The sequence below is a fragment of the Bicyclus anynana genome, chromosome 1 (genome assembly GCF_947172395.1).
Source record: "Bicyclus anynana chromosome 1, ilBicAnyn1.1, whole genome shotgun sequence".
NCBI classification, from domain to species: Eukaryota; Metazoa; Arthropoda; class Insecta; order Lepidoptera; family Nymphalidae; genus Bicyclus; species Bicyclus anynana.
The window spans coordinates 2,304,193-2,332,057 of record NC_069083.1 but is presented as its reverse complement, the minus strand read 5'-3'; the positions used below and the strand labels follow the sequence as shown (position 1 = coordinate 2,332,057).

At 38.8% G+C, this 27,865-nt stretch overlaps 1 protein-coding gene, 1 non-coding gene and 1 pseudogene across 2 annotated transcripts; 1 reads left to right on the top strand and 2 right to left on the bottom strand.

The window, feature by feature from the left end:
- Nucleotides 1-220: 220 nt before the first annotated feature.
- Nucleotides 221-1,223, bottom strand: LOC112044411 (keratin, type II cytoskeletal 3-like). Its single transcript, XM_024080255.2, has 2 exons — nucleotides 1,169-1,223; nucleotides 221-736 (listed from the first exon to the last, which is right to left on the bottom strand). Exons 1-2 carry the CDS (start codon nucleotides 1,221-1,223, stop codon nucleotides 324-326), a joined length of 468 nt encoding a protein of 155 aa, XP_023936023.2. The 3' UTR covers nucleotides 221-323.
- Nucleotides 1,224-8,456: 7,233 nt separating this feature from the next.
- Nucleotides 8,457-27,865, top strand: part of LOC112044414 (uncharacterized) — a 23,145-nt pseudogene continuing 3,736 nt past the window's right edge.
- Trnaf-gaa (transfer RNA phenylalanine (anticodon GAA)) lies at nucleotides 11,383-11,455 on the bottom strand. Its single transcript has one exon. It is a non-coding gene; the product is annotated as a tRNA-Phe (tRNA).

Below are 27,865 nucleotides of genomic sequence, written 5' to 3'. Positions count from 1 at the left end.
TGTATATTTTCATTGAACCAAAGATAACCACTTTTTTTGGACATTATCATTTCGTCATTAGAAGAAGAAATCAGAAATGCAATTTAGGATAAAAGTAAAACTATGAAAAAATTAGAAGAATATACTACTGTGATAATAATCCTTAAGCAACAAACTAAATAAAAATAAAACAAAACACATATTTAAACATTTATTTTTTTATAAAAATATAAAATGGTATTTAAATACACCGATTTTAGTTTTAATAACTGGTTATGTGACTTTAGTCCGTCCGCCACATTCATCTGCATCATCCATTTATTTGGTAAGGTAATTAAAATCAATTACTTTCCGCCAAATGAGCCTGAACTAGCCTCAGATTTACCGCCACCTCGGCCTGAACTGATACTGACACTCTTTGAGATGTTTATTGAACCACCGTGTCGTGGGTAACGATCTCCGAAGCCTGGTCGTCCGAATCCTCCAGGCCCGCCGAAACCACCGGAACTAAATCCTCCAGGCCCGCCAAAACCACCCGGACCAAATTCTCTAGGCCGATCAAATCCTCCAGGCCCGCCAAAACCAGGCCTGCCGAACGCTCCATGTCCGCCAAAGCCAGGCCTGCCGAACTCTCCAGGCCCGCCAAAACCAGGCCTGCCAAATTCTCCAGGCCCACCGAAACCAGGCCTGCCAAATCCTCCTGCTGCAGCACTCGCTGATGCACCAGAAAATTGAGGTGATCGTTGCACTCTTAGCGCTGAAAGGAAAATACATGCGCATTATTAAACAAAAGTATTGCCTGTTATAATATTATGTATACTAGCAGAGCCTCGCTGTTTTACCTACGTAGTACACAATCCCATGAGAATACGGAGATAAAATACAGCCTATGTTACTCCGTGATAATGTAGCTTTATATTGGTGAAATTATTTTTCAAATCTGTTTAGTAGTTTTTGAGTTTAATCGTTACAAAATATCACCCTACCGGCAAAGACGTAACGCCAAGCGATTTAGCGTTCCGGTACCGGTCGTGTAGAAACCGAAAGGGTGTGGATTTTCATCATACTCCTGACAAGTTAGCCCGCTTCCATTTTAGATTGCATCATCTCTTACCATTAGGTGAGATTGTAGTAAAGGGCTAACTTGTAAGAATAAAAAAAAAATTAATAACACGTAAAAATCACAAACCTGCATGAGCAACGCCTATAACAACTAAAGTGATGAACAAACTCAGCTGGGCCATTGTTTCTTTCAATTTACTCTACAATACTGAATCTGATACTTATTGGTTCCATTATATATCACCACAGAACCACTTAGTTGGCACAAAGATTATTATTAGAAAAGTAAACTTTGTTGTTTGAACGTGCGTATATGACTTCCCCGTTTTGATGATAAACTACTCAAAACGCTATTAGAGCTGAATATATAATTTTTCCTACATATCCGGGAATACCAAATTAAAAGTATTTAATGCAATTTTTCACTAATCATCTAATGTAGTTTAATTTCGGCCCTAAGCACTATGAGGGTGCGAAAGGACTTAAAGAAAAAGAAGAATAAGATATTTACTTCAAAATTGAGCTTAAAGAATCCACCGTACCATCCTACATACATTGCAAGTTCAATAAAAGCTTTTAAAATGTAGTTTTTAACAGCATTTTGATGTTTTTTGATAATAAAGTATATATATTATATCCGTTGACATAATATAGGCACGGGTTAATTCATCATTGATCAACACGTTTGTGATGATGATATAATAATTTTAATCAGCAATATGGCTAAACTTAGTACTTACCTATATAAAAGGAGATCTGCCAGACCTCTCATTCTATTCTAGTATTTTTATTGAAGTTTCGTGTTGAGACTTGGAAATGCCAAATCCCGGCTATGGCTAACCACCCAACAATTCACCATCTATATCCAAAAATAAACTTGATAATTCTAGTTTCTACTTTAATAATGAAAACATTATCAAAAAAAGTTGCTTAAAATGTTATGGCCGCGTTGCAACGACTTGCGGTACGGACCGCTTCAGTGTGCTCGTGGCGTTCGAGGCGTCCACATCTCTTGTTGTGTAATTCTTATTGGGTTTCTTGGGATAGGCGGGGAGAGTGACTGGAATGGAAAAGGGGAGTGTTAGATATCTGTCAAAGACGCCTTTAATCCTACACACATCGTTCACAAGTGCGTGACTTCACTCAAGGTCATTCTCTGCCATTTTACATTTTATTTTGGTTACAATTTGATCTGTTTATTAAGTTGTCCTGACCGATGTTGTGAATTTGACCTTTGTTCGACATCAATTTTCTTATTTTTGTAATCACTTTTGAGTCTGCTAAAACTAAATTTACGACATTTTTAATTATATTTTCATTTTCGTCTTTAATTTGTTCCCAACGGAGAACAAGTACGAGTACAAGTACGTAGCTTACTAAATGACCATACAGCCTCAGTTTTACGACATTTTTTGCCAGACTTATGGTTGGCTTGTTTGTTTGTATCAATTTTATCAAAAAATTTTGAAAAGGTCATGCATTTTTATCAAAAAATTTTGAAAAGGTCATGCATGACCGAGTTTCTAGTTTCTTGACAAAAAATTAATTTTAACAAACCAACAATTTGGATTTCAAAAAAATAAATCCTCATTATAATTGACTAATAAAATATCAGAATACATTGACTCAAAAAAACCTACATTTGTTATATTTTTTGACATGAGCAAAGCTTTTGACTTTGTTTCACATACTATATTGCTAAATAAATTAGAACAAAATGGTATCAGAGGTCTCCCACTAAAATGGATAGAATCATATCTAGGAAACCGCAGACAATATGTAAAATTACTTCGATTGATAACACTCCTAGCGAAAACTCTTATCAATCCTCTTATCGTAAACAAACTCCTCCTTTTTTTGAAGTCGGTTAAATATAGTTATCACGCTCACTCGCAAGAGTATGTCTTATAAGTAAAGCGTGATACCTGTATGTGTATAAGCCTGTTAAAGTATTAAGGGAAAATTTGTCACTGCTTCATTATTATAATACGAAACATAGTATTTATATTTAGCACATTATTCATATCAACTTTCTCATAAAATATAATTGACTAATATTCAGTAATAGGTATGGTATTGGTACCTTAATATTAAGACTTATGAGACATGTGTTGACGAATATATTCGATGTTAAGAACATTTGTGTTTTACAGCCTTGCCCAATATAAATATAACATCTGACTTCTAGGGTCTATCTTATCTATATCTATACTCTATACTTATATGAAAACTGGTCGAATTTTATACATTTATTTTAGATTTTACTTATACAATTTGTAACACCAAACGTTACCGTGGCATAACGGACGCCAGCACCATCTAGAATCTATACTTATAATACGAATTCTGTACATTTTGTACATTGAAGATATTTTGAAAATTTTAAAAATAATATTTTTTCGATTTTTTGCCTGTCTGTCCGTGTTTTTCGTTCACGCTGAAACTACACGAATACGAATGAATTCAAATGAAACTTGCCACGGTTTAAGACGGAGAAGGATTGCGAGAATAAAATATAAAGGGGGTGAAATAGGGGTGAAAGTTTGTATGGAAAGTGCTTAATTTTTAGAGTTACAGTTTTAAAAATTTGTTCATAAATCATAAAAAAATACGAAAAAATTCAAATTCAAAAATTTTTAAAATTCAAATTCAAACTCTTTAATTTTTTATTTATTTTTTATTAAGAAAGAATACAATATGGAACTTAAGCTAACTTATCCTAATAACTACACATAACTCATAACTTTTCATTCTAATTCAAATTTCAATAATAGTGACTATTTCACTACTATTGAAAATTTTAATTTTGCAATTTACAATTTTACATTGATTAATGATTTCCACGTCCAGATTCCACGCGAACGAAGTCGCTGGCACAATCGCGAGCGTCAGCTCCGCTACTCTGAAATTCTGAATTCTGATATTCTCTAGAGGTGAGGCGTATATACTGGAGCAGGTCTTAACACTAGGTTTGTTGGAAGACGTATGGCGTACGAGTACGGAGCAGGGACTTATACACGTATTAAGCGTATTTAGAAGTACCGAGTACCGAGGAGCGCAAGACGTCAACAGAGTGCGAGTCCAATACTCGCAAATACTCTAACGGTCCAACCAATACGGGACGTGTTCAGAGACGCGTTCGATTAGTAATGTGTGAGTGAGAGACTTCTATCAATGCCGAAAGAAAATAGACTTTGTTGTCTAGACATAAGACCGGTTTTTCAACGCAATAAACACTTCATACTCCAACAGACAAAACATCGCGAGACGCGTTCCCGGACGCGTTCGTTTAAGAATGTGTGAGTGACGTCCCATTGCCGATGAAAAATTGTCTTTACTTTATCAAACATAAGACCGATTTTTTAACGCAGTATACACTTAATACTCTTAATACTCCAATATTTGGAGTCCCTGATTTTAATCCTTATTTTAAAAACATAATGTTTATTTGTTTTAGTATGATTATTTATCCGCTAAAGTAACAAGTTAATGTAACCCGACAGTATCATGAGGTAATATTAAAAGAAATAACTAAATAATAAAATTAAATTGAAATTTTGAAATTAATGACTGAAATATTTTTGTTTGCAATTTTTTTTCTTTTTTTTGTGGATTACAAAAACCAAAAATAGTTGAAGAAAACAATTGAAAAAAACAAAATAAAAAGACAAAAATGATTTTCTGTTACCCGGGATCGAACTCAGGATTCAATTTTTTTGGTACCTTGCGTACATACCACTAGTCCAAATGACTACGTAAAACTCGTTTGAAATTAATGTACGCTTAGTATCAGATAATAAGACGTAAAATCGCTGGCCACTGAGTATTTAGGAGTACGTATCTATTCTATAGGTCCTAATGGCTCGTACTTCTAAATACTCGTGGAGCTAGTCTTTGGAGCGCGTCTCTCGGCGTACTCGTACTCGTAACACTCAGTACGCGTTTTAGCGAGTACGACTCACCTCTAATATTCTCTTTAATCTATAATGTTGATATTGAAATTTTCTTAAGCCTCAGTCAGTTCATTAGACCTTTGAGACTTTCAAAAATACGCGGTAACAAAACCGCGGGCGTCGCTAGTAAAACAAATTTTGTCTGTTTGTCTGTAAAGAGAAAAGTCCTTTCTCAGTATTTATATTTTCGGGATAAACATGTCGTAGCGCGAACTAAGAATGACGCGATATTTAACAGCGCCATCTAGTTCTCGCGTGGGAAACTGCTCGCTCCGCATTTCAAAGTATGATAAGACTGGCTGGAACATTTTCTATGCATATTCTAAACGTTATTACTTTTAATAAATATCTTTTAAAGCTGTGATAGCCCAGCGGATATGACCTCTGCCTCCGATTCCCGAGGGTGTGGGTTCGAATCCGGTCCGGGGCATGCACCTCCAACTTTTCAGTTGTGTGCATTTTAAGAAATTAAATATCACGTGTCTCAATCGGTGAAGGAAAACATCGTGAGGAAACCTGCATACCAGAGAATTATCTTAATTCTCTGCGTGTGTGAAGTCTGCCAATCCGCATTGGGCTAGCGTGGTGGACTATTGGCCTAACCCCTCTCATTCTGAGAGGAGACTCGAGCTCAGCAGTGAGCCGAATATGGGTTGATGACGAATATTTTTTTCAGTAATTAGTTTATTTATACTATCTACAGGTTTAACAGAAGGGGGAAAAAAGTAGATCTTTCAATTTAATAGCGATTTCATCAATGCATGTTTAGTATAGGCACAGAAAACATTGGTATAGGAAAATAAATGGTGTATAGTAATTAGTAAATTATAAAAATATACTTTTAAAATATTGTATTATTTTATAAATTATAATAATATATGTACTTTAGAAATGTATTCTTGTCGTCATTATCATTATCAGCCTATATAATGAGAGAACTGATTACCTGTAAAAGTTAACTGACTAGTACTCAACACAATGCCAAGATACAGGGTACGTATATACTAAGTACGAGTAAGAAATGCAACAACAACAACAAATATTATTGTTATTGTTTAGCTATATTATATATCTACCTATGTATATCATGTTACATACAATGTAAAGTAGAGGAAGGAAGCTAACTTTTAATTAAAATTAAAAATGTAGTATAGACTGAACAAATCGCAAAAACAATCGACATACAGAATGACAGAATAAATAAAAAAACAAAACACATGTTTAACAATTTATTATATCAATAACAAATTTATTTAAATAAACTTCAAAAGATAATCCAGGTCCATGTCACTCGCCAAATGTATCAGACGGTAATTTATTACATGCAGGTAGTTTACATAAATTAATTTCTACCAAATGAGCCAGAACTGGCCTTAGCTTTACCACCGCCACTACCTGAATTGATACTGACACTTTTCGCAATGTTGATGGAAGCACCCTGTCGTGGATTGCCGCCTCCGAAGCCTGGTTGTCCAAATCCGCCAGGCCCGCCGAAACCACCGTGACTGGATGTGCTAGGTCCGCCAAATCCACCATGCACAGATGACCTAGGCCCGCCAAATCCACCATGCACAGATGAGCTATGCCCGCCAAAACCACCGTGACCATATGAGCTAGGCCCGCCAAAACCTCCAGAACCGAATTCTCTAGGCTGCTCAAATCGTCCAGGCCCACTAAAGCCGGGCCTGCCAGATCCTCCTGCAGCGGCACTCGCTGATGCACCAGAAAAATGTGGTGATCGTTGAAGTCTTAGCGCTAAAACAAAAAAAGACACCCGATTAAATATTTTTTTTTAAACCCATCTTTATTTCTTTGTTGTTGAAAATTGTTTTTGCAACCACCATGATGTGGAATGTCATGTCTTTGCAAATTATACTCAAATATTATTATTCTCAAATTAACAGTTTTTATACTTTTAAAATTACTTTCTAAGCATACAATCTCAGCTAAATATACCTATACGTATGCTTTTATACGAGTATAATGATGAAAGATTTGTACTTTTGTATGAAACGTATAATAAACTCAAAAACTCTAGAACCAATTTGAGAAATTCCTTCGCCAATAGAAAGTTACTTTATCAGAGAGTAACATTGACTATTTTTTACTCCCGTATTCCCTATTTCCGATTCCGTAGGTATAAATGAAAATGTACATTAGTTTTATTGTTGATGTGCTTCGACCAGCTACACTGTTCAACTGGTTACTTTAAAATTGTACTACTTAGTAAATACCATGCTTTTTCATCCCGAAAAAAAATTGTTCCCAAAGGATATGAGAATAACTTTAAGAAGGTCTTTTGGCATGTAATATTATGTCTGAATAATTTCTTATGGAAATAACTAGGTAAAAAAAATAATGTTAAAATACTGCTTTAAAATGTAATAGTAAAATTTTTAAAACCTCTTATTAACAATACCACAAATAATTTATTAAATATAATAATTGAAGAAGTTATTAAATTGGTTATATTAGGTACTTAAAATAAAATCAATCAGGGTTGTCTTCTAATAATCACATCGGAAAGTTATCTTCCCTAATACCCCCCCGTTATCATTATCATAATTTTGATCCTTTGATTGTTTGTTTACATAGACTTTGAAACTACTCGACCTAATTGAAAAATTATTTCACCAATGATTCTGCTTCAATATCAGAGAGACAATGTTTTATCTTGATATTTCCATTGGAATGGGAACTACACGGGGTAGTGCTAGTTTTGAATACGTTCTTTAATAGATTGTATAAATTTGATCAAATAAATTTCACAAACCTGCATGAGCAACGCCTATAACAACTAAAGTGATGAACAAACTTAGACGGACCATTGTTTCCTTCAATATACTCTATTACACTGAATCTGATACTTATTGGTTTCATTTTATATCACCAAAGAAGCACTTAGTTGGCACAGTGATTATTAGTAAAGTATACATTATTGTTTGAACAGACGTTAATAATTTCGAAGTTACTATTCTAAGCGCACTATTTTAGAACTGAATTTAAAATTTTCCACTTAACCGGGTAGGTATACCGATTCGATAGGAGTTTTAACACCATTTTGTCAAACCACCATATCGATTGGTAGTTTAGGTTTGGTTATACTTATAGCGAATAAACACCATAGGTAAACGATGACTTAATTTACTGTAAATACATTTCTAATTTTTAAATAGCCACATATACATACATCCATACGTTAAGTTTTTCGCTCAAGTCATTCTCCCCGCCCAACCAAACCTGGCAAGATCTCACCAGAGCAGCCCTGGACACCCGTTCTAAAGAAGTAAACCATTTTGTATAGCTGAACACATTTTCTCCAACAGAATAAACAATTAATTTATAAGGAGGATTAACTAGATATTTTATTATAATTAAAAATTAAAATATACTTAAAAAGTACCCGACATAGTTTTGACATAATAATATGTCAATATGTATTATAATAGCGGGTATTTATTGTGTATCTTCTAAATTCATTATAAATAAAGTTAAATAAACCTTCACTAATCGGTATCTTTCGAAATAACAACATTACATAATAAATTAAGAATATAGAGTTCTTTTAAGTTATACCATGACAGCGGAGTTTGAGAAGAAACCGATCCGTAGTAAATTTCAGCGACAAACCAACGCTCTCATATGGAAATCATATTTACAGAGACAGTAAGTTTTTGAAAACTCAAGTAATCTTACCCTGTATGTAAAGGGTCATGTAACAGTAGGTATCATATCGGGCCTTGACAATGCAGGAGCCCTTAAATTAATAATCATACACCAGATGGTACGTTCAGCCGTCATTATACAGCGAGGACTGTGTCCAAAAATTTTAACATCAACCCGCACCTACCGCACTTCCCACCCGCGTAATATTGCGAGTTCATTGCGCTGTAAAATTTTCCCTATTTTTTGGTATTAATCGCTTGGTAGTGTACTTATTCATTAGAAGTGTAGTTTAAATGGCTTCACTTCTTTGCGCGATCACCCCTTCTGGTGTTTTACTGTATTCTGAACAGGAGCCTTATCGAAACGGATATATATCGAATGGTATAATATTTAAGTAACGATAGTTCTTCTTTTCATATTTTTTATAAAATAAGGAATATCTCTGTGCTTCCACTGAGGCTTCACCTCAAAGACGTTCTCACGCATGCTTTATTTCAGGCGGCGGTGGCGACTTCTTCTAGTGGAGGCTCTATTCGCGGCCATCTTGTTCCACGTGGCGGTGTTCATAGCGACGCCGGTGTTCCTCACTCCACTGCAGGCCGTGCCGCAGGCGCCGCTCACCTCGACCGACATCTTGCAGTCCTTGGACAAGCAGTGCATACTAGGATACGCGCCTAACATTGAGCCTTACCAACGTGTTATGAATATCGCTTCACAGAGCTTAGGAACTGGTAATACATTGGTTTTTGTAATACGAGTTTCGTTTGACTGAAGGATATTTTTTTAAGTTGAAGTGGCAATGGGCAGGGCACTTAGTTCGAAGAGCCGATGGACGTTGGGTTGGTTGTACCAAGGTACTGGAGTGGCGACCCCGCCCCGGAAAGGGCAGTGTTGGTCGACCCCTCACTAGGTGGACCGAGGAGCATTAAGCGGGTTTCAAAGCTGCTGGATGCTGGTGGCCCGAGACCGTTGTGTTTGGAAGTCTATACAAAAGACATTTTATGGGGTAATATAGGTGTTAATTTTGTCCATTCCCCAGTCAAGCAGTTCTGTCTAGGTTAGTATACTTTCAGGACTTTTTCGCTTAAATACCAACCGAATATTCGTCCCAACTCTTTGACTACAATGTGCCACAAGCAAGTGTCAATAAAAAGAAAAGGTGGCTGTAAGAAAAATAAACAGAACGTGAGCAGAGTTGCGGGCGTCCGCTAGTATTATACAAGATTGTTTTTATTGTTATACAAGTAAAAGCAAAGACTTACCACTAGAACATTATTTATAGGTTTTATGAGCGCGCCCACAGAGGACGACCTGAATATGATGTTATACAACCACTCGCAAGGAACGCCCATCGACAACCCGGTGATTTGGGTCATATGGAAACCTACAGTAACTATCCATTTTGGAATTTCATGTATCCTCAGTATTTTCCAACGATCAACCAAAGTCACTGACATAACTCAGCAAGTCACGAAGCTGAAGGCAATGGCTGGCCACATAGTTCGAAGAGCCGATGGACGTTGGGGACCGAAGGTGCTGGAACGGCGACCCCGTAACGGAAAGCGTTTTATATTGTTGGTCGATCCCCACACTGTCGTTTATGGACCAGGATATCAAGCGGGTTGCAGCCAGCCGCTGGATACTCGAGACCGTTGTGCTTGGAAGCCCATTCAAGAGGCCTATGTCCAGCTGTGGACGTCCATCGGTTGATAATAATGAGTATTTTCCTATAGGTGCAGGGTGCTCGGGAGTATCTCCCATGCACCCATGTCATCATCCCCATATCATCATTAGGTGCCTTATCCCAGATGAAATTTGGCGGTCATATGTAGAAAACTCTTCCGGTCTTTTGCAATATTTTTAAGCTGTGTGTATATTAACTTGGTCCACTCTTTAACATCATCTATCAACTTTCTTCGCTGTCTTCCTGGAGCACGTTTTTCCTTATTTATTTTCCTTAGCCCCATCTCCCATAACTTCGAAGTATTAACGAGACCACCTAGGAACCGATATGTAGTAGAAATAATTATTTTTTTTAGGACAACAACATGTGGATGTTTACAATACGCAGTACAGAGCGCGCAAAGTTCGATACGCGGTCTGAGAGTGAATTGTACAATCCTCACCTACGCAGCGGCGTGCTGTCGATACAGCTTGCGGTCAGCGACGCGATACTGACGTATATCAGTCCCATCAACCCTGCATACACTGTTAGTATGCCTTTTATAGATTGTTGAGGTCACGGCGCTTTAAATATGAGATGACAAGATTGGAGATTGATTTGCACAGTCCACACCAACGTAGCGGCGTGCAATCAATAATGTAAATGTCAGTCCCATCAACCATACACTGTTAGTATGCCTTTTATAGACTGTTTTAGAAGATCAAATTTAGGGACATCGAAGGATAACACAGCGCGTCAAGTATGACATGAGGCTGGAGATTGACTTGTACAATCCTCACCTACGCAGCGGCGTGCTATGAACATAGCTGGCTGTCAGCGACGCATGACGTATGTCAGTCCCATCAACGCATAAAACACAATAAAGAATATTCAAATCATAATAATATAATAATAGGTATGTTTTTGAGTTATACAAAAAAACTAACGGATTTTGTTTTTATGCAATTTGTTTTTATGTTTATGCACAGAATACATAGTGGCATAATATCAGTCAATTGGAACGCAAAATAATTAGATGTTTGTGACATCCACTAAAAATGCCGAAACCCGGGATTGAACCAGGGACCTTTAGATCTTCAGTCTAACGCTCTCCCAACTGAGCTATTTCGGCTGTTTGTGTCATTGCGAAATTGTCAATCATAGCTGTACTCATGGATTCCGATTCCGCCTAATGATAATATATTATAATCGTAAAAAATGTATGCAAATTTCGTTTAAACAACAAACAGTAACAAATTAGGTACAAGTGTGTGACAAATTAATACACAAGAGATCCCATTTGAATTTATTAATAAATAATATTTTGTGTCTAAATCTTCGTAGCTAATCTACCTAATTTATTATTAAAATGTATGTCAATTAAATTACAAAAAAAATCCGACTAAAGGTTAATAAACTCTTTCATCACAATACTATTTATTCAACACAATGCTTGGTCAGTGTCACATTGCCAGTTCTATCGGTAGAATTGATGCCCAGAATTTGGACCTTGTTGCTTGCTGCCTGCCGGTCAGATTCCGGCAACATATCTAAATTTTTGAATATCTTTTACATATCTTTTTGTGGTTTCAGTAAGTCTGGAAACTTTAATTCTTGTCAGAGAATTTTCTAAATCAGTAAACGTGTTCGAGGTAAAGTTACTAATTTTTGGGTTACATTACTGCTTGATTATAACATGAGACCAGTATGTGGCAGAGATTGTTTGCTAACCGTTGAATAGATCACCCTCTAGTGACAATCTTGGCTAAACAAAAGCTTATAGAAGTGTCTTGTCACTTCGCAGCTGCAACTGGCGTCTATGCCGGTGTCGCCTCTTATGCAGCAGGAGCGGGTGCGCCGTGCTGTCTCCGGCATCCTGCTGTGCTGCACCTGCGCGCTGCTGCCGCCTGTGCTGGAGACGCAAGCGCTGCTTGTGAGCGAGACCAAGTTCAAGGTATCGAGTGATGGCGTCTGTGCGGTGTCGCCTCATGCAGCACAGCAGAGCCGTCTCCGGCATCCTGCTGTGCTGCACCTGCGCGCTGCTGCCGCCTGTGCTGGAGACGCAAGCGCTGCTTGTGGGCGAGACCAAGTTCAAGGTACCGAGTGATGGCGTCTGTGCGGTGTCGCATCATGCAGCACAGCAGAGCCGTCTCCGGCATCCTGCTGTGCTGCACCTGCTCGCTGCTGCCGCCCGTGCCGGCGATGCAGGCGCTGCTCGCGAGTGATAGCGCATATGCCGATGTCGCTTCATGCAGATTGTTAGTGTAAACCATTGCCTGTAATAGAAAAAACTTCGCAGGGCATGCAAGGAATATCCCCTAAAACATGCTATGCTACCATTTGTACTCAAACATTCTCTTTAAACCACTCGTAGTCCACCCGTGTTGGAAATAGCTTCAATATATTTCCTCTTATAAGACGATAGGCCTGATACAACAGTGCGCCATTCAAATGGGCTGTTTAAATAAGAGTAGTATGGTAGGATAAACGTACCTAATTATGTACATAAAATTCACCAGCGCGCCCTCCGCATCCGCGGCGTGGACTACTCGTCGATGTACCTGGGCTGGATGGTGTACGGGCTGCTCAGCACGGCGCCCGCTTGCCTGCTGGGCAGCATCACGCTCATCCTCGTCTTCCGCTGGATCCACCTGGCGTTCGCAATGGTGCTCATCCTGGTCTACGTCACCCTCATGATCATGATCGCGTTGATTATGTCCATGTACCATACTGAGAGTAAGATTTTAATCTATACTAATCTGTACTAATATTATAAAGTTGAAGAGTTTGTTTGTTTGATTAAACGCGCTAATCTCAGGAACTACTGGTCCGATCTGAAAAATTCTTTCAAGTGTTAGATAGCCCATTTATCGAGGAAGGCTATAGGCTATATATTATCCCTATATTCTTACGAGAACGGGAACCACGCGGGTGAAACCGCGCGGTGTCAGCTAGTAGAGAATATTTGCCATATCTTTTAAGTATGACGAATATTCCCATTCCTTACCAATTAGTCCGAAAAGACTGTGTTAGGAGTGGGTACGAAAATAGTCGAGCGGGCGAGGATCGAACCACGACCTCTCGGTGATGAGTCCGGTGCTTTTACAGTTGAGCTATTAAGGCTATATACTATAGATAGACTGTAGCCTATAGTATATCTATAATATTGCCCTTTTCAACGTGGGGTTAGGAAGTAATGTGGAACTCTTACCGACTAAAAACCATCGAAGTTTTTCAGACCGCTTGGTGGCGAAGACTCGGGGGGTCGTTTGTCGATATCCTCTAAACAGACCTTACCCCTCAGGTATACTACGTGCTTTCCACAAGATATAAGTTTGCTGTAACCACATATACACTGAACTGAATCATCTACGAGTATATCAAAGCTTAAAGAACATTTTTTTTTATTACTTTTTACAAGTTAGCCCTTGACTACAATCTCACCTTATGGTAAGTAATGATGCAATCTGAAACAAGCTAACTTGTTAAGAGGAAGATGAAAAACCACACACCTCTTTCGGTGTCTTCACGACATCGTACCCTGAAATCGCTTGGCAGTACGTCTTTGTCGGTAGGGTGGTAACTAGCCACGGCCGAAGTCTTCCAAACCAAAAAAAAACACCAGTCAAACCTGGACCAATTAAGAAAACCTCAATCGGCCCAGCCGGTGATCGAACTTGTAAATCCACCGCGCATACCACTGCGCCACGGAGGCCGTCAAAAAATAACAAACAAGCCATAGTTTAAAAAATTTTTTTTATTAACAATTCCAATTTCTATCCAATAAGATTTATTGATATTTAATTGAATAAAAATAAATATTATTGACTTTAATTATTGCTTGTCTTCATAGCTTGGATCGCATGCCTTTGGACGACCTTGTTCACGCTGCTGCAGACGTTCCTAGCGGAGCTCATAGTGCACCACGGGATAGACCTCAAGCATGAGGTGTTCACGTTCTGCATGCATCTGCTGATCCCGCCGCTCGGTCTCATGCATGGACTGAACGAGTTCGCTTTGCTGCAAACTGGACGTATGTCACTGTCATGTTGTATCGATTTAGTACACACCAGTAAATCTTCACGCTTTTATCCGTTTTCCCGTGAACGGTGAATGATTAAATATAACGTTGAATTTGAAGATTAAATATAGCCTATGGTGGCCTTGATAATATAGTTTTCTACTAGTGAAAGAATTTATCAAATCAGTCCTGTAATTTTCGAGTTTATTCGTTATATACAAAAATACACATTTTTCCTTTATATACCTAATTATTATTAGTGTTTCTTCTATAAAAATAATTATTATTAGTGTATAGTAGCAGTAGTAGTTGAATTTGCAAGTGGAGGGGATACAAGAGGCAGACCAAAGAGGGTAGGGGTAGAATAGGGATAGGGTAGAGGTTGGTAGGGGTAGGGTAGAAGTAAGGTGTAGCGAAGGGTCTGTTTGTGCCAATAGCTTATTGGATGCTTGCGTAACTGTACCTAATTGACTATGTGAAGTTGCCACGGCATTCGAAAGTTTGTATGGATTTATAAATGTTTGTTACTCTTTCACGCAAAAACTATTGAACCGATTTTAGTGAAATTTGAAACGGAGATAGATTATACCCTAGATTGACATTATACAATACCCCAATGTAATCCCGAAAAAACTGAATTTTACGCGTAAGAAGTCGTTTCGGCTGGTTTTGTTATAAAAAAGCACATAACCTGGTTTTTTTTCAGAGGAAGCGCGTTTTGAGTCAAGTACAGTGAACTACACAATAGTGTCGTGGATTTTCATAATAGCATTGTACTTCGGTTTGCTGATGATCTTACAAAGAACTGTCAAACAAAATATAGGTGGCCAGGTGTCCTGGAGATCTATCATATTCAAGAAAGCTGTGGTTAGTTTGGTCTTGGTCTATTTGATGACAAGCAAACGGCTTTGTCCGCGACATAACTAATTTAAACTTTTACCTTTGATGATATAAAAAAATCGCTCTTTTACCTATCAAACTAGAATCTTTCCAGTTATAAAATTACATAACAAAGCATACAAGCCTTGATTAAAAAATAATATTTAAAGACGAGGACATCAATACTTAACTTATTAGATTTTTATTAATAAATTGATTATTTATTTAGTGATTAGATGATATTAGTGAATTAATATTTTAGGATGTCAACCAATTGCATACAATAGAAACGCCATCGGGGAAAGAGCGGGAAAATTTACAGGAGGTCGATGAGCTGATAGCCAAAGCTATAAGTATTCGAAATGTCACAAAGGTATGGTTGCCCTTAAGTGTTTACCTATTTCGTTATCGTCGTTATCAACCCATATTCGGATCACTGCTGAGCTCACTCTCCTCTCAGGATGAGAGGCGTTAGGCCAATAGTTCACCACACTGGCCCAAATATGCGGATTGGCAGACTTTACACACTGAAAAGTTGGAGATGCATGCGGATTCGAACCCACACCTTCCGGAATCGGAGGCAGAAGTCATATACTCTGGGCTATCATGGCTCAATTTTAGCTATTTATTATATGCCATTAGGAATTGACATTCATGTAGCTAATTATTACGAGTAATTAAGCTAAGTTTTGAACCATAGTCGCAACAACCTCGCTTGTATATCGGTTTCTACTAGGTGAACATTTAGGAGAGCGTTTAAGTAGGTACACCACTATACCAACGGTAGCATACCATGTGGTTATATTTTAGTCGACGAACACAATACATTTTTAAGGTATGCTAGCGTTTGTATTTCCTCACATGCCGAATACATGATGTGGCATATTTGCAAGATTAAAAATGCTAGGCAAGTTCGTAATAGCATCATTGCTCCATTCGAAATGGAAATCTGTAATCCAGAGTATCATGGGTGGACCAATCCTAAGCGACGTAACGATGGACATCTACCGCGGTGAATTCACGATGCTGTACTCCGAAGCAATGCAGCAAGACACCATCTTTGCGATTGAAGATTTACTTACAGGTATTATTTTAGTAATGTCTAATAGTGTTAGGAGTATTCGGTCGCAGTTTATCACATATTTCTTTACAAATGGAAGATCGAAAGGCCTAGGATGGGCGCCACACGATATCTCGTGACAAGAGAAAATTTGTCAACTAATACCAGTGATACGGACAAAATCGATCTCTTTTGTTGCGACGGTCGAAAATATGTCTTTCTCTTGTCAGAAAATATATCTTGGCACGCATTCTAGGCCTGGGTTTTGGTGGGCAAGTTAAGTTGTTTATAATTTCCAAACTGCTGGTGTTGCATTAGTATGCTAAAGTAATCCCGTGGGATTACTCTGAGCGCCGTGGAGTTTTGGGCAGAAGACCCTCATAACCTTCCTGTCTCGTAAACAAAAGTATCCATGACTACAGGCTACACCGTACAACCACTATATCTGTACCAATGCACCGTCCAGCTGAGTAGATTTCACGTAGCAGATCACCTAGTAGAAACCATTTACGAGTAGTTTCAAATTGTCAAGAGACTACAAGATTGCACCATCACTTGCAATCACAAGTGGAGGTTCAATCTAAGTCTCGATAAAGCAATCAAAATATTTGCCTTATCTTTTAAATACAACCAATATCCCTATTCCCTTCCAAGTAGTCGGGAAAGACTGTATTGGGGTGGGTACGACAATAGACCATCGGGGCGGGGATCGAACCACCACCCATCGATGATGAGTCCGACAGCACATACCGTGGAGCTATTGAGGCTTAACATTGGTGTACAATTTCTTAGGGCTCTCGTATCCAGACAAAGGGACAGTGACGGTGCTGGGCGAGGAGCTGAAGCCAGGTGTCAGCCCCATGACGGTGTGCACCATGATGGGCTACTGCCACCATAACGGCTGCCTCGTGGAAGACTTGACCGTTCAGGAACACTTGGCGCTGTTCTGTCGCGTAAGTGCTGGTGTTATTCGATAGATGATTGAAAGCTATATATTCGAGATTATATTAATATTGAAAAATTCCGATTTGAAAACTTTCAGTGTTACATAGAGGAAGGCTATATTTTATCCCCGTATTCCTACGGGAACGGGAACCACGCGGGTGAAACAGCGTGGTGTCAGCTAATGTTTAGATAAATATAAAGATACCTTACCTTACCTTATCAGCAGATAGATCTCGAGCCACCAGCATCCAGCGGCTCCCTGCAACTCGCTTGATATCCTCGGTCCACCTAGTGGGGGGTCGACCAACACAGCGCTTTCCGGTGCGGGGTCGCCATTCCAGCACGTTGGGACCCCAACGTCCATCGGCTCTTCGAACTATGTGGCCTGCCCATTGACCCGCTGAGCTACGTCAATGACTTTTGTTCGTCTGCGGATCTCCATAGTCCTGATTCGATCACGCAGAGAAACTCTAAGCATAGCTCGCTCCTTTGACTGACTGACTTTGAGCCTTCTAATAAGGCCCTTTGTCACTAGGACAATGATATAGTTTATTCTATTTTAGATCTGCCTATGGAATGAGTCCAGTGACAATATAGAAGAGTACAAGGAGATTCGCTCCAAACGTTTGCTGTCAGAGTGTGACCTGGAGACTCAGCGACACGAATATGTGCGGAACTTGGGCGCGTACTATCGCGCGCAGCTGTGCTGGGCGGTGGCGCTACTACTGGAGCCGAGAGTGGGTTTTGAACCAAATATTCATAGACGTTGTAGGGATCATTCAGCCGCTGGGTGTCGATTTTAACCTCTATTTGTTTGAGAATTTGACACTCAGCGGGTGAATGATCCCCTGGGGGAGCTCCTACAACTTCTATGAATTCTACTGTAACTATACTTAAGTCATAATTTATGTGTATTGGCCTTGCCTGTAGCCATGTGGTACGTCGATTCTTTTTCTACAATCGAAAACGCTTCGAAAATTAAAAAATGTATGGGAATGACAGATCCGATCGACAAGTTGATCACGTGACCTGTCGATAGTGAATGTCATTCCCATACATTTTTTAATTTTCGAAGCGTTAGCGTTTGTAGAAAGAGAATCGATATAAAAATTAGGGATTTCTTATAAACTTAATTTAAAAATCATGTATTTTTACAATTTTTCCAAACGTCAAAAACGTCCATTTTTTGACGTCACACTGTTACTTGATGTACTAAACGTCAAACTAATTGATATGTAATATTCTTTGTCAAACGCTCCGTTTGTAAGGGATTTGTTATAGTGACGTCATGAAACAGTTGAAATAAAATACCGTCATGGCCGACAGGCGTTTTGGCTTAAAAAATTATAAAAATGAAAATTTTCATATAATCACGTCTCAGAAAAATATGATTATTTTTTTTCAATCTAATAGAACGATAATGAACACTTTAAGACAATAAAAAATAAAGTTTCAAATAACCTATTATAATATAAATCATGTACCTAATGCAAACAAGCAAGAGAGTCACCCGATGTTAAGTGATTACCGCCGCGTATAATTATCTATATCTAGGCTACCAAGCGTTGCCACTTCCCGATATTGTACAATTTACCAAAAGTACTATTATTAACTTAATTCGTTTCAGGTTGTGATCATACCATCGTTTACAGCTGATCCTATTTACACAGCAGTCATCACAGATAAAATTATGGTGAGCATATAAAATCATTCCATAATTTTTCCGATTCCCTGAGGCATTGTAAAGGTAGCATTTGATTCTTGGCGACCGCGACCGGGTGCACGACCCACTGCTTATTATGAATTTATATGGAGCACTAAATAAATTCCGAGACCGCGTCGCGCGACCGGTGTGCGTGGAGCAATGGGTCGTACGACCCGGTCGCGGTCGCAGGTCGCGGGTCGCGGGCGCTATCAACTTAACTTTATGGTATGGTATTAAAGCTCAAACTGGTTAGGGTGGACAACTATTCTCACTTAGGGGTTTGAAAAATAGATAGAAGCCGATTCTCAGACTTACTGAATATGGGAACAAACATTGTGACGAGATTTTTTTATATTAGATACTTTACACGAGATTACACGAGATTTTTATATATTAGATACTCTGACACGCCCTGGCATTGGAAAACACCCATGCGCGTCACACAAATTTTCCAATGCGTTAATTTAATTGATTTGAATAAAATATTTATTTGACATCTTACAGCAATACAGAGGCTACATAACAATCGTACAACTATGTTTCAATAGTATCTCGCTTGAGTTCGCCGATCGTGTTTTTATTTTCGACCACAAAATTTTGGTTTTTGGCGGCACTCCGGCTTATATTTTCTTTAACTACGGTGAGTATTTGTTTATGTTTTAATGAGAGGGGAGTTATTATGACCACTGCGTGTCTGTGGCTGTGGCAATTCACAAACGGAATAGGATTTGGATGCGGTCTTTGAAGCAGAATTATTTGAAGGCTAGTTTTCCAGCAATACCACGGCCTCCGTGGTGCAGTGGTATGCGCGGTGGATTTAATGACGGAGGTCCTGGATTCGATCCCCGGCTGGGCCGATTGAGGTTTTCTTAATTGGTCCAGGTCTAGCTGGTGGGAGGCTTCGGCCGTGGCTAGTTACCACCCTACCGACAAAGACGTATCGCCAAGCGATTTAGCGTTCCGGTACGATGTCGTGTAGAAACCGAAAGGAGTGTGGATTTTCATCCTCCTCCTAACAAGTTAGCCCGTTTCCATCTTAGATTACATCATCACTTACCATCAGGTGAGATTGTAGTCAAGGGCTAACTTGTAAAGAATAAAAAAAAAAAATACCATCTAATATAATAGCTAAAGAAGATATTATGTTTGATCAAAATTGGTCGCAAGCTATGGTCGGCGAAATTGGGAATAAACAATCGAATACCTAAATTACTTTAAATAGTTTAGCAGACCCCCTGCGGTTTTATCAGCGTATTACCCATTCCCGTGAGAATACAGGATTACTCGCTAAAAATGTTGTTTTCAATTGCTGAAAGAGTTTTTAAAATCAGCCCAGTAGTTTCGCTGAGCCTATTCCTAATAAACAAATAAAGAAAAACAAATCTTACTTCTGTATAATATTAGTTTAGATAGGTATTAAGGAGGACGTAGATTCGAATGCAGTCCGGGGCATGCACCTTTTCATTTATGTGCATTTTCAGAAATTAAATTTGCCATGTCTCAAACGGTGAAGGAAAAAAATTGTTAGAAAACCTACATACCATACCTGAGAATTTTCTTAATGTGTGTGAAGTTGGGCAAGCGTGGTGGACCGTGGAGCGTGGTGGACAGCTAAACCTCTCTCTTCTGAGTGGAAACCTGTCCTTATCAATAAGCCGAATATGAGTTGTTAATAATGATGATGAAATATTAAGGTCGGTACTGACCGACGTTACGGGGCGTAACTTCACAGTACTGGTATCGTAATGTAACGTGTTACAAAGCGAGTGTTCGTGCAGTCACTACGAAAAAAACAAAAAAAACAAAGCGCTCGCACGCAAAGTGATCCACTCCGTTGTCGGTTTTTTAGAGTGTTTCGCGCTTCAGTCAGTACGTCAGTAGTAAATCTGGAGCACGGACTAGCAACGAGCATGTTACACTGATTTACAGATATTTAGCACACGGCGTAACGTAACATGCTCGCTGCAAATGGTACATTACGCCCAGTAACTTTGGTCAGTACCTTTAAGGATGTTGACTGACAGACTAATTTCAGGCCGTGAATATCGCATCCGTATAACATTCCGTAGCGGCGGCAGAGAGACAGAGGAGAATGTCTCCAACTTGCTCGGCAGAGCATCTGAGGCGGGCGCAACTGTCAGAGCTCATTTAGGCTCCTTGCTCATCCTGCGACTGCCCGCCCGCCCGACGGCTGACGTCGCTAGTCTGGTCAAGGACCTTACAGAGCATTCGATCAAATATGGAATTATTTCTATAAATATAAGCGTACCTGATACCGAAGAGGTCTGTAATAGGTAAGATTTCTTAAGATGGTGGTGGTTAACATTTTATTGTGATTATTTTTTAAATTATATCATTAATGATAAATTACGGTTTTGGAAAAATACAATAGATGTCCACACCTAGCTTACCTGCTGGCCTGTTCACTAATTTTGATTTATATTAACCCCAACGATAAATATCGTTGATTAACCCCCTAATTTAATAACATCAATTCAATAACAACCGCATTTTTCGCATTCCTGTTTCGTATTTTTTTTTATTCTAACTACAAGCTAAGTGATGATGCAGTCTAAGATGGAAGCGGGCTAACTTGTCAGGAGGAGGATGAAAATCCACACCCCTTTCGGTTTCTACACGGCATCGTACCGGAACGCTAAATCGCTTGGCCGTACGTCTTTGCCGGTAGGGTGGTAACTAGCCACGGCTGAATCCTACCACCAGCCAAAACCATTTTGTTAACCATTGTTAACGAAAGTCACATTGTCAACTGGGCAATATCCATTACCTACCTTATTTTACATTATTCCCTACGGTAATAGATGGTTGGTATTTAAAAAAATGTGAAGAAAAATTGAAAATATATTATAAAAGAAGAGGTACTTATTTATATACTATTTTTAGATAGGTACTTGTTTTTTTAAAGGGCCATAACAGAGTCCAGAGCTTCGATCCATGTGACCAGTTTGACTGAGCGCGGGATAGTTAAGGATGCATTGAACAACATTGCTGGTAACTCACTTTACTACATGTGACGTGACGGTAGCAGCGACAGCGATTGAACTATTGTTTTGTGGTAGAGGAAACATCTCGAGTAGATCCCAGGACTTGTGAGTAGGTTTAAGGGATCCCTTTCGACTAGCCAACACTCACCTTCTCTGCCCGACATGTTCTCCATACTAAACAGTAACACAAAACAATATCAACAACCTCAACACAAACGCGACTGGCAGCGTGACGGCGTTTACGCTGCCTAACAAAGAACTGAGCTCAAGTCATCAAATACCCTCTTATTTATACCAACATTGATACCTCCCCTCTCTACAATAACCTAAATAATGAATGTTTATACCACATGTAATCGAGGAACCTGTAACATACTGTAGTTCTTAGTAAGGCACTCGCATCTATATATGTGTGACATTTTTCTGGTTTTAGTGTGTCCTAGTCATAATGAACGAAAGCGCCACAATATGGTCAATTTCGTTATTTTAATTTTAACACAAAATTACTAGACCTATTTTCAAATAAAAAAAAATAATTTTCAAAATTGGTTAAGAAATGACGAAGTTATGTGGTAACAAACATTAAATGAAAAAAATTAAAAAAAAACATACGCGTCGAATAGAGAACCTCTTCCTTTTTTAAAGTCGGTAAACTAATTGTAAATGAACAGAGACTGTAACATGGAAGCGACGGAGGAACCATTTTGGGAACATGGATGAATTGGTATACATGGGATGGAAGTTCTTCACGTTTTACCATCACTACAGATTTTATTTTATTGTTACGGTGAGTTATTTTCCATTTTCTTACCATGTATGATGATATTTTGAAATCTCACTGTAATAAACCTGCTAATAATTAATAAGATAATATTAATATTAAAAATATGTTTAAAATATGTTTACAGTTCCTCGAACGTGGAAAGGGCTGTATTCAAATCCATCCAATGTATATATAATGATATTTTTGCATTAATAAATCCATTAATAATTTTTTTTTATACTTATAACTGTTTCATGTTTCCTAAGTTCTGACTTCTTTAATTTTGTTTTCAGATTTTATCGGCCCTGGTAGCCGGTGTTTTTATGGGCAGATCACTTTCTTCCGTCCTTGCAGAGATGGAGACTCACAAAGTTACTAAAACCAGCATACACGGCGAGGTATTTTTAACTAGCCCAGTGGACCTCTGCTTTCGATTCTGAGGGGGCGGGTTCGAATACGGTCCGGGGCATGCACCTACAGCAGCTTTTCAGTTATAAAATTTAAATCACGTGTCTCAAACGCTGAAGGAAGAACATCGTGAGGAAACCTCAATACCTGAGGATTTTCTTAATTCTCTACGTGTGTGCCTAATAAGTCTGCCAATCTGTGTTGGGTCAGCGTGGTGGACTATCAGCCTAACTACACTCATTCTGAGAGGAAACTCATGCTAAACAATGCTCCGAATATGGATTGTTAATTTTTTTTGTTTCTGATTGTGTAAGTGCCGTAGGCTCCTTATGGGACCTCAGCGGCGTCACCGGGGTGTTTAGGCGAGCGCAGAAGCATCGCCTGATGGGGCCCGAAGGCAGAAGCAGAGTAGATGGGCGGAACGACTCTCTAAGGGCGTCTCCTCTGAGACTCGGACCTCGACTTAGAGGGCCGTTCGGAAAGGGTGTTTTGGCCTGAGTGTATCAGTCCGGGCGCCCCCGAGATCATGAGTTAAAAAGCCCACGTCTGGGTGACGTCAGATATCGGGGACCTCGTCGGATTGTTAATGATGACAATGATTAGTTAGATAACCAAAATGTTTACACTGGATGCTGGCGGCTCGAGACCTTGTGCTTGAAGGTCCATGAGGTGCAAGAGGCCTATATCCAGCCGTGGACGTCCATCGGCTGTTAATGATGACACTAATGATTTTAAGGTTATTTCTAATACAGGTATTAACTGTGGAGGCATTGGAACAGAAGACTAATTTGATACTCAAATGTGATAATTCCACCAATGCGTTATCGGTGGCGAATGCGTTAGTATTGAATTTTTGAAATTCTCTTGTAATATTTTAATAGTCATAAATGGCTGCAGTTAAAGAGATATTTTTTAAATATTTTCTTTAAAGGTATGTAATGTCTGAAACTAAAGCGACAGGAAAAGAAGTAAGACGTATGAGTTATACGGCGCTCTTAGCACCAGAGGTCAGTCGTTCAAGTTATAATATTTCCACTTATGTTGTTGTGACAATCTACTAGTAAATAAATTTATTATTCTCGATTGCACTGACAAAATTTGTTAGATTGATGTTTCTGCTAAATGCCTTTATGATACCCTGGAAATGTCGATATTTCATATCTAGATTTTCTATAACTTTGACCTTTTCTTTGTATGTCCATTGTATTTATCAAATATCTATTTTGACCAAAATCAATAAATTTATTTTAGGTATTCTTTACGAAGCGTAATTTCTCAAAAATTCATAAACATGATCTGAATTTGCATGGCGAATTTTATTGGCGAAAGTTATTTGTAGAGTAGGTATTTTATTTTTGTGTCGCGATGCCAAACGGATTCTTCAAAGAAATAAGGAATCCAAACTAGCAAAACATTGATTATTCTTTCTTCAAAACTTTCGAAAATTAACGTCTATAAATACATACGTTTTAACAATTCTGTTTAAATTTTGACAGAGCTTGACTGAATATCTCGTGAACCGCGCCATATATTCGCCACAAGATTACGTCTACATATTTGCTTACGGCCTAGAGGTCAATTCTGCAAACGACTCCCTTGCTGTAAGTATGATTATTAATTTAGGTTAGGAACGAGTAATTCTAAAGGACTTACTCATTCCTAACCTGATTCAAGTTCTATTTTTAACTAACAATTTTATTTTTTGTAGAAAATCTTGACAGAATTACAAGCAAATCGCTTAAACGTCGCATAGCTGAAATCGTTAATACTTCTTAGAAAACGTTACTTATTAAATTTAAAATCGTTACTGGTTAAACTATAGTATTTCTCTACGTCAGCTCCGTCAGAGAGGCCTTTAGACAGTATCCACTTGAGACTGCAGGATTGGTTTCGGGAACACCTTGCCCATCATTGTCATCATTCAACTTTAGTGTCTTACAATGTCAATTTCACTGACAATCTATTAAGTCATTAATTAAGCATCTAAAAATTCAAATTTTCTTTAAAATCAAAGAAACCAGCTCTAATTCGAAACGTCCTGAAACGCCTTTTCATGGTATCCACTTAGCACAAACTTGATTTGGTTGGAGAGGTCAGCAGATATTGGTCAATTTCTAATACAGTCCAGCCAGCCGAGCTTGCTGCAAAAAAAGCTGCATTCTTCTTCTTCCTCCATACATGCTCTGCACAGAGGACTGTCGCTTATACCTAGAACCAATAGATGTTTATTTAAAGTGTAGCTTTCAATCACTAGTTCTATGGCCGTTTTAAGCGTAAGTTTAAGAAGTTAGTCTTATTGTGCTCCTACAGTCCTTGTTATATTCTCCCAAGATGAAGGTGTTGTACAGTCCACTGCACCACGACCACGGCGCGGCCGCCAGAGCCCTGGCGCGCGCCTACATGGCGTTGATACGACACTACACCGGCGCCCTGGACGCCACCATACAAGTCACGGACTATCCCATGACATTGGACCTTTCTACTGTAAGCTAAATGTCGACACTTTTTGTACTTTATATTTTACTATCTAATAAACGCTTCATACAATACATTTTTTTAGTTTTCGAAACGTTAGCGTTTGTAGACAAAGGATCGACGTGCCACACGTGAGTACTTGACATAATTTGTCATTATTTAACTAGAAGTTTGTTCGCAGTGGTTAAAAACAGCCTCCGCTCCTCCGATATTGATACAGTTCCTACTTATATTGACAATATCTCATATCACTATCATACCCTCAAAGGAAAGTGGATTTGTGAGGCATACGCAGGTAAGAAGATATTAAAGATAGTTCTTTAGGTTAAGTAGTAGAGAGCACGTTAAGTCTCGGTCCCGATAGTTATCGTCGAAGAGAAAAATATTTCTCTAAGCCTGCTACCCCCTTCAGAGCAGCTTGATAGATCTAAGTTCCATATACACTTTCCTATAGGGAGGGAGGCCTGACTTCGTAGTCTGCCTTTAAAATCATCATCATCATCGTCATTATCAACCCATATTCGGCTTACTGCTGAGCATGAGTCTCCTCTCAGAATGAAAGAGGTTTGGCCAATAGTCCACCACGCTGGCCCAATGCGGATTGGCAAAAGACACACGTAGAGAAATGAGAAAATTCTCAGTTTTCCTCACCATGTTTTTCCTTCCCTATTTCCTTTAAAATAGGCTGATAATAATTAATCTAAATTACTCTCTTTTGAATCTTTTCTTAACACTCTCACTACTCTTTTGTAGAGTCACGCATCGAACTTCTCTCCGGCGCGTTACTGGTTCACTCTGTTCGTGTACGACGTCATCCTGTACTTCTTCCTCGTCATCCTGATGACGGCAGCCATGATAGTCATCATGGCACTCGTGGCACCCCGAACGTTCTATTATACTGACCTTGGTAATCTATACTAATATTGTAAGGTGGTAAAGTTTTTGAGTACTTTGGATTATAAGCTAACCTGGCTTTTTATTATAAGGAAAGCCAACATGGCTTTCTATTGATAAAATTTGTAAGTGGTAGTTATGACTATGATTATGGCTATTTTTATCTCCGTATTCCAACAGAAATGAATGACAGAGATTCCATTTTTTGAAAACCCTTCGAATCCTTATCCTTAGAGATCCTTGAAGTTTCAAATCAATAGTATTACCTTAAAAACCTGCTACCTCCCAAAGCCACCACAACCCAAACTCCATAATTGGCTACCGTACTTACTTATGGTAGGAGCATGAGCTGACAAACTTTCAGCTTTTAAAAAATGACGAAGGTTTGGGGTTTACGAGCTCTTAGTCTATATATAAAACTTTTTTACTGCTATGGTTTCAGTGGTGGTGCCGCTCATGCTCACTGTGTACGGAGTAGGCTGTATTCCACAAGCGTATCTGTTCAGCATGAGCTCTCAAACGTCCCTCAACATGATGGCCTACGTGATGCTTAACGTCGTGTTTGGTGAGGGATTCTTTAACAGTGTGACCTAATTATACTCTGTGTCCATCGTTTGAGATGGACACAGAGTATAATATATAAGGTGAAGAAAAAACATCGTGAGAACAAATGAGAATTTTCTTAATTCTCTACGTGTGTGAAGTCTGCCAATCCGTATTGAGTCAGCATGGTGGACTAAGGCCTATCCTCTCTCATTTTGAGAGAAATTCGTATCTACTCAACAGTTAGCCGAATATAGTTTGTTAATGATGATGAATGAATGATGCTGATGATGTCGTCCATATGATGTAGGATATTAGAAGAAGCACACTAAGGCAATATACCCAATTGCGCTAAAATGCAGAAAAGAGCTCCATATATGCACTGCACACAATCCGATAAAACTTATCGTGTGTCGGTGCGATTGGCATGATGTTATGCTCATCGCGATCAACATACCTTTTGTCACCAGACTGCAGACAGACAGCAACTAGCCGCGGTGAAATAATGCGGAGGGATTTTTTTTGGCACTGCGACTGACTGACAGTGCTACATGGCCCAAGGGTCTCCACCGCAAAAGTAATAATTGTGCCACTTACCGGTTTTAGCTTTTTCTGCTGCGGCTCCCGGTCTTGATTCTGTGTCCCTGATATGACACGTTAGGCAGTATGTATCTAACATAAATTAACTTTACAGGAGAAACTACTGTCATAGCGAAGCTTTTTTTTGGTAACACACTGGACTACATGCTGAATTTCTTGACCCTGTCGCCTCAGTTCAATATGGCGTATGCGTTTATTAAGATCAAGAAAATATTTTTTGTACAACAGTGAATGCATTGTGTTT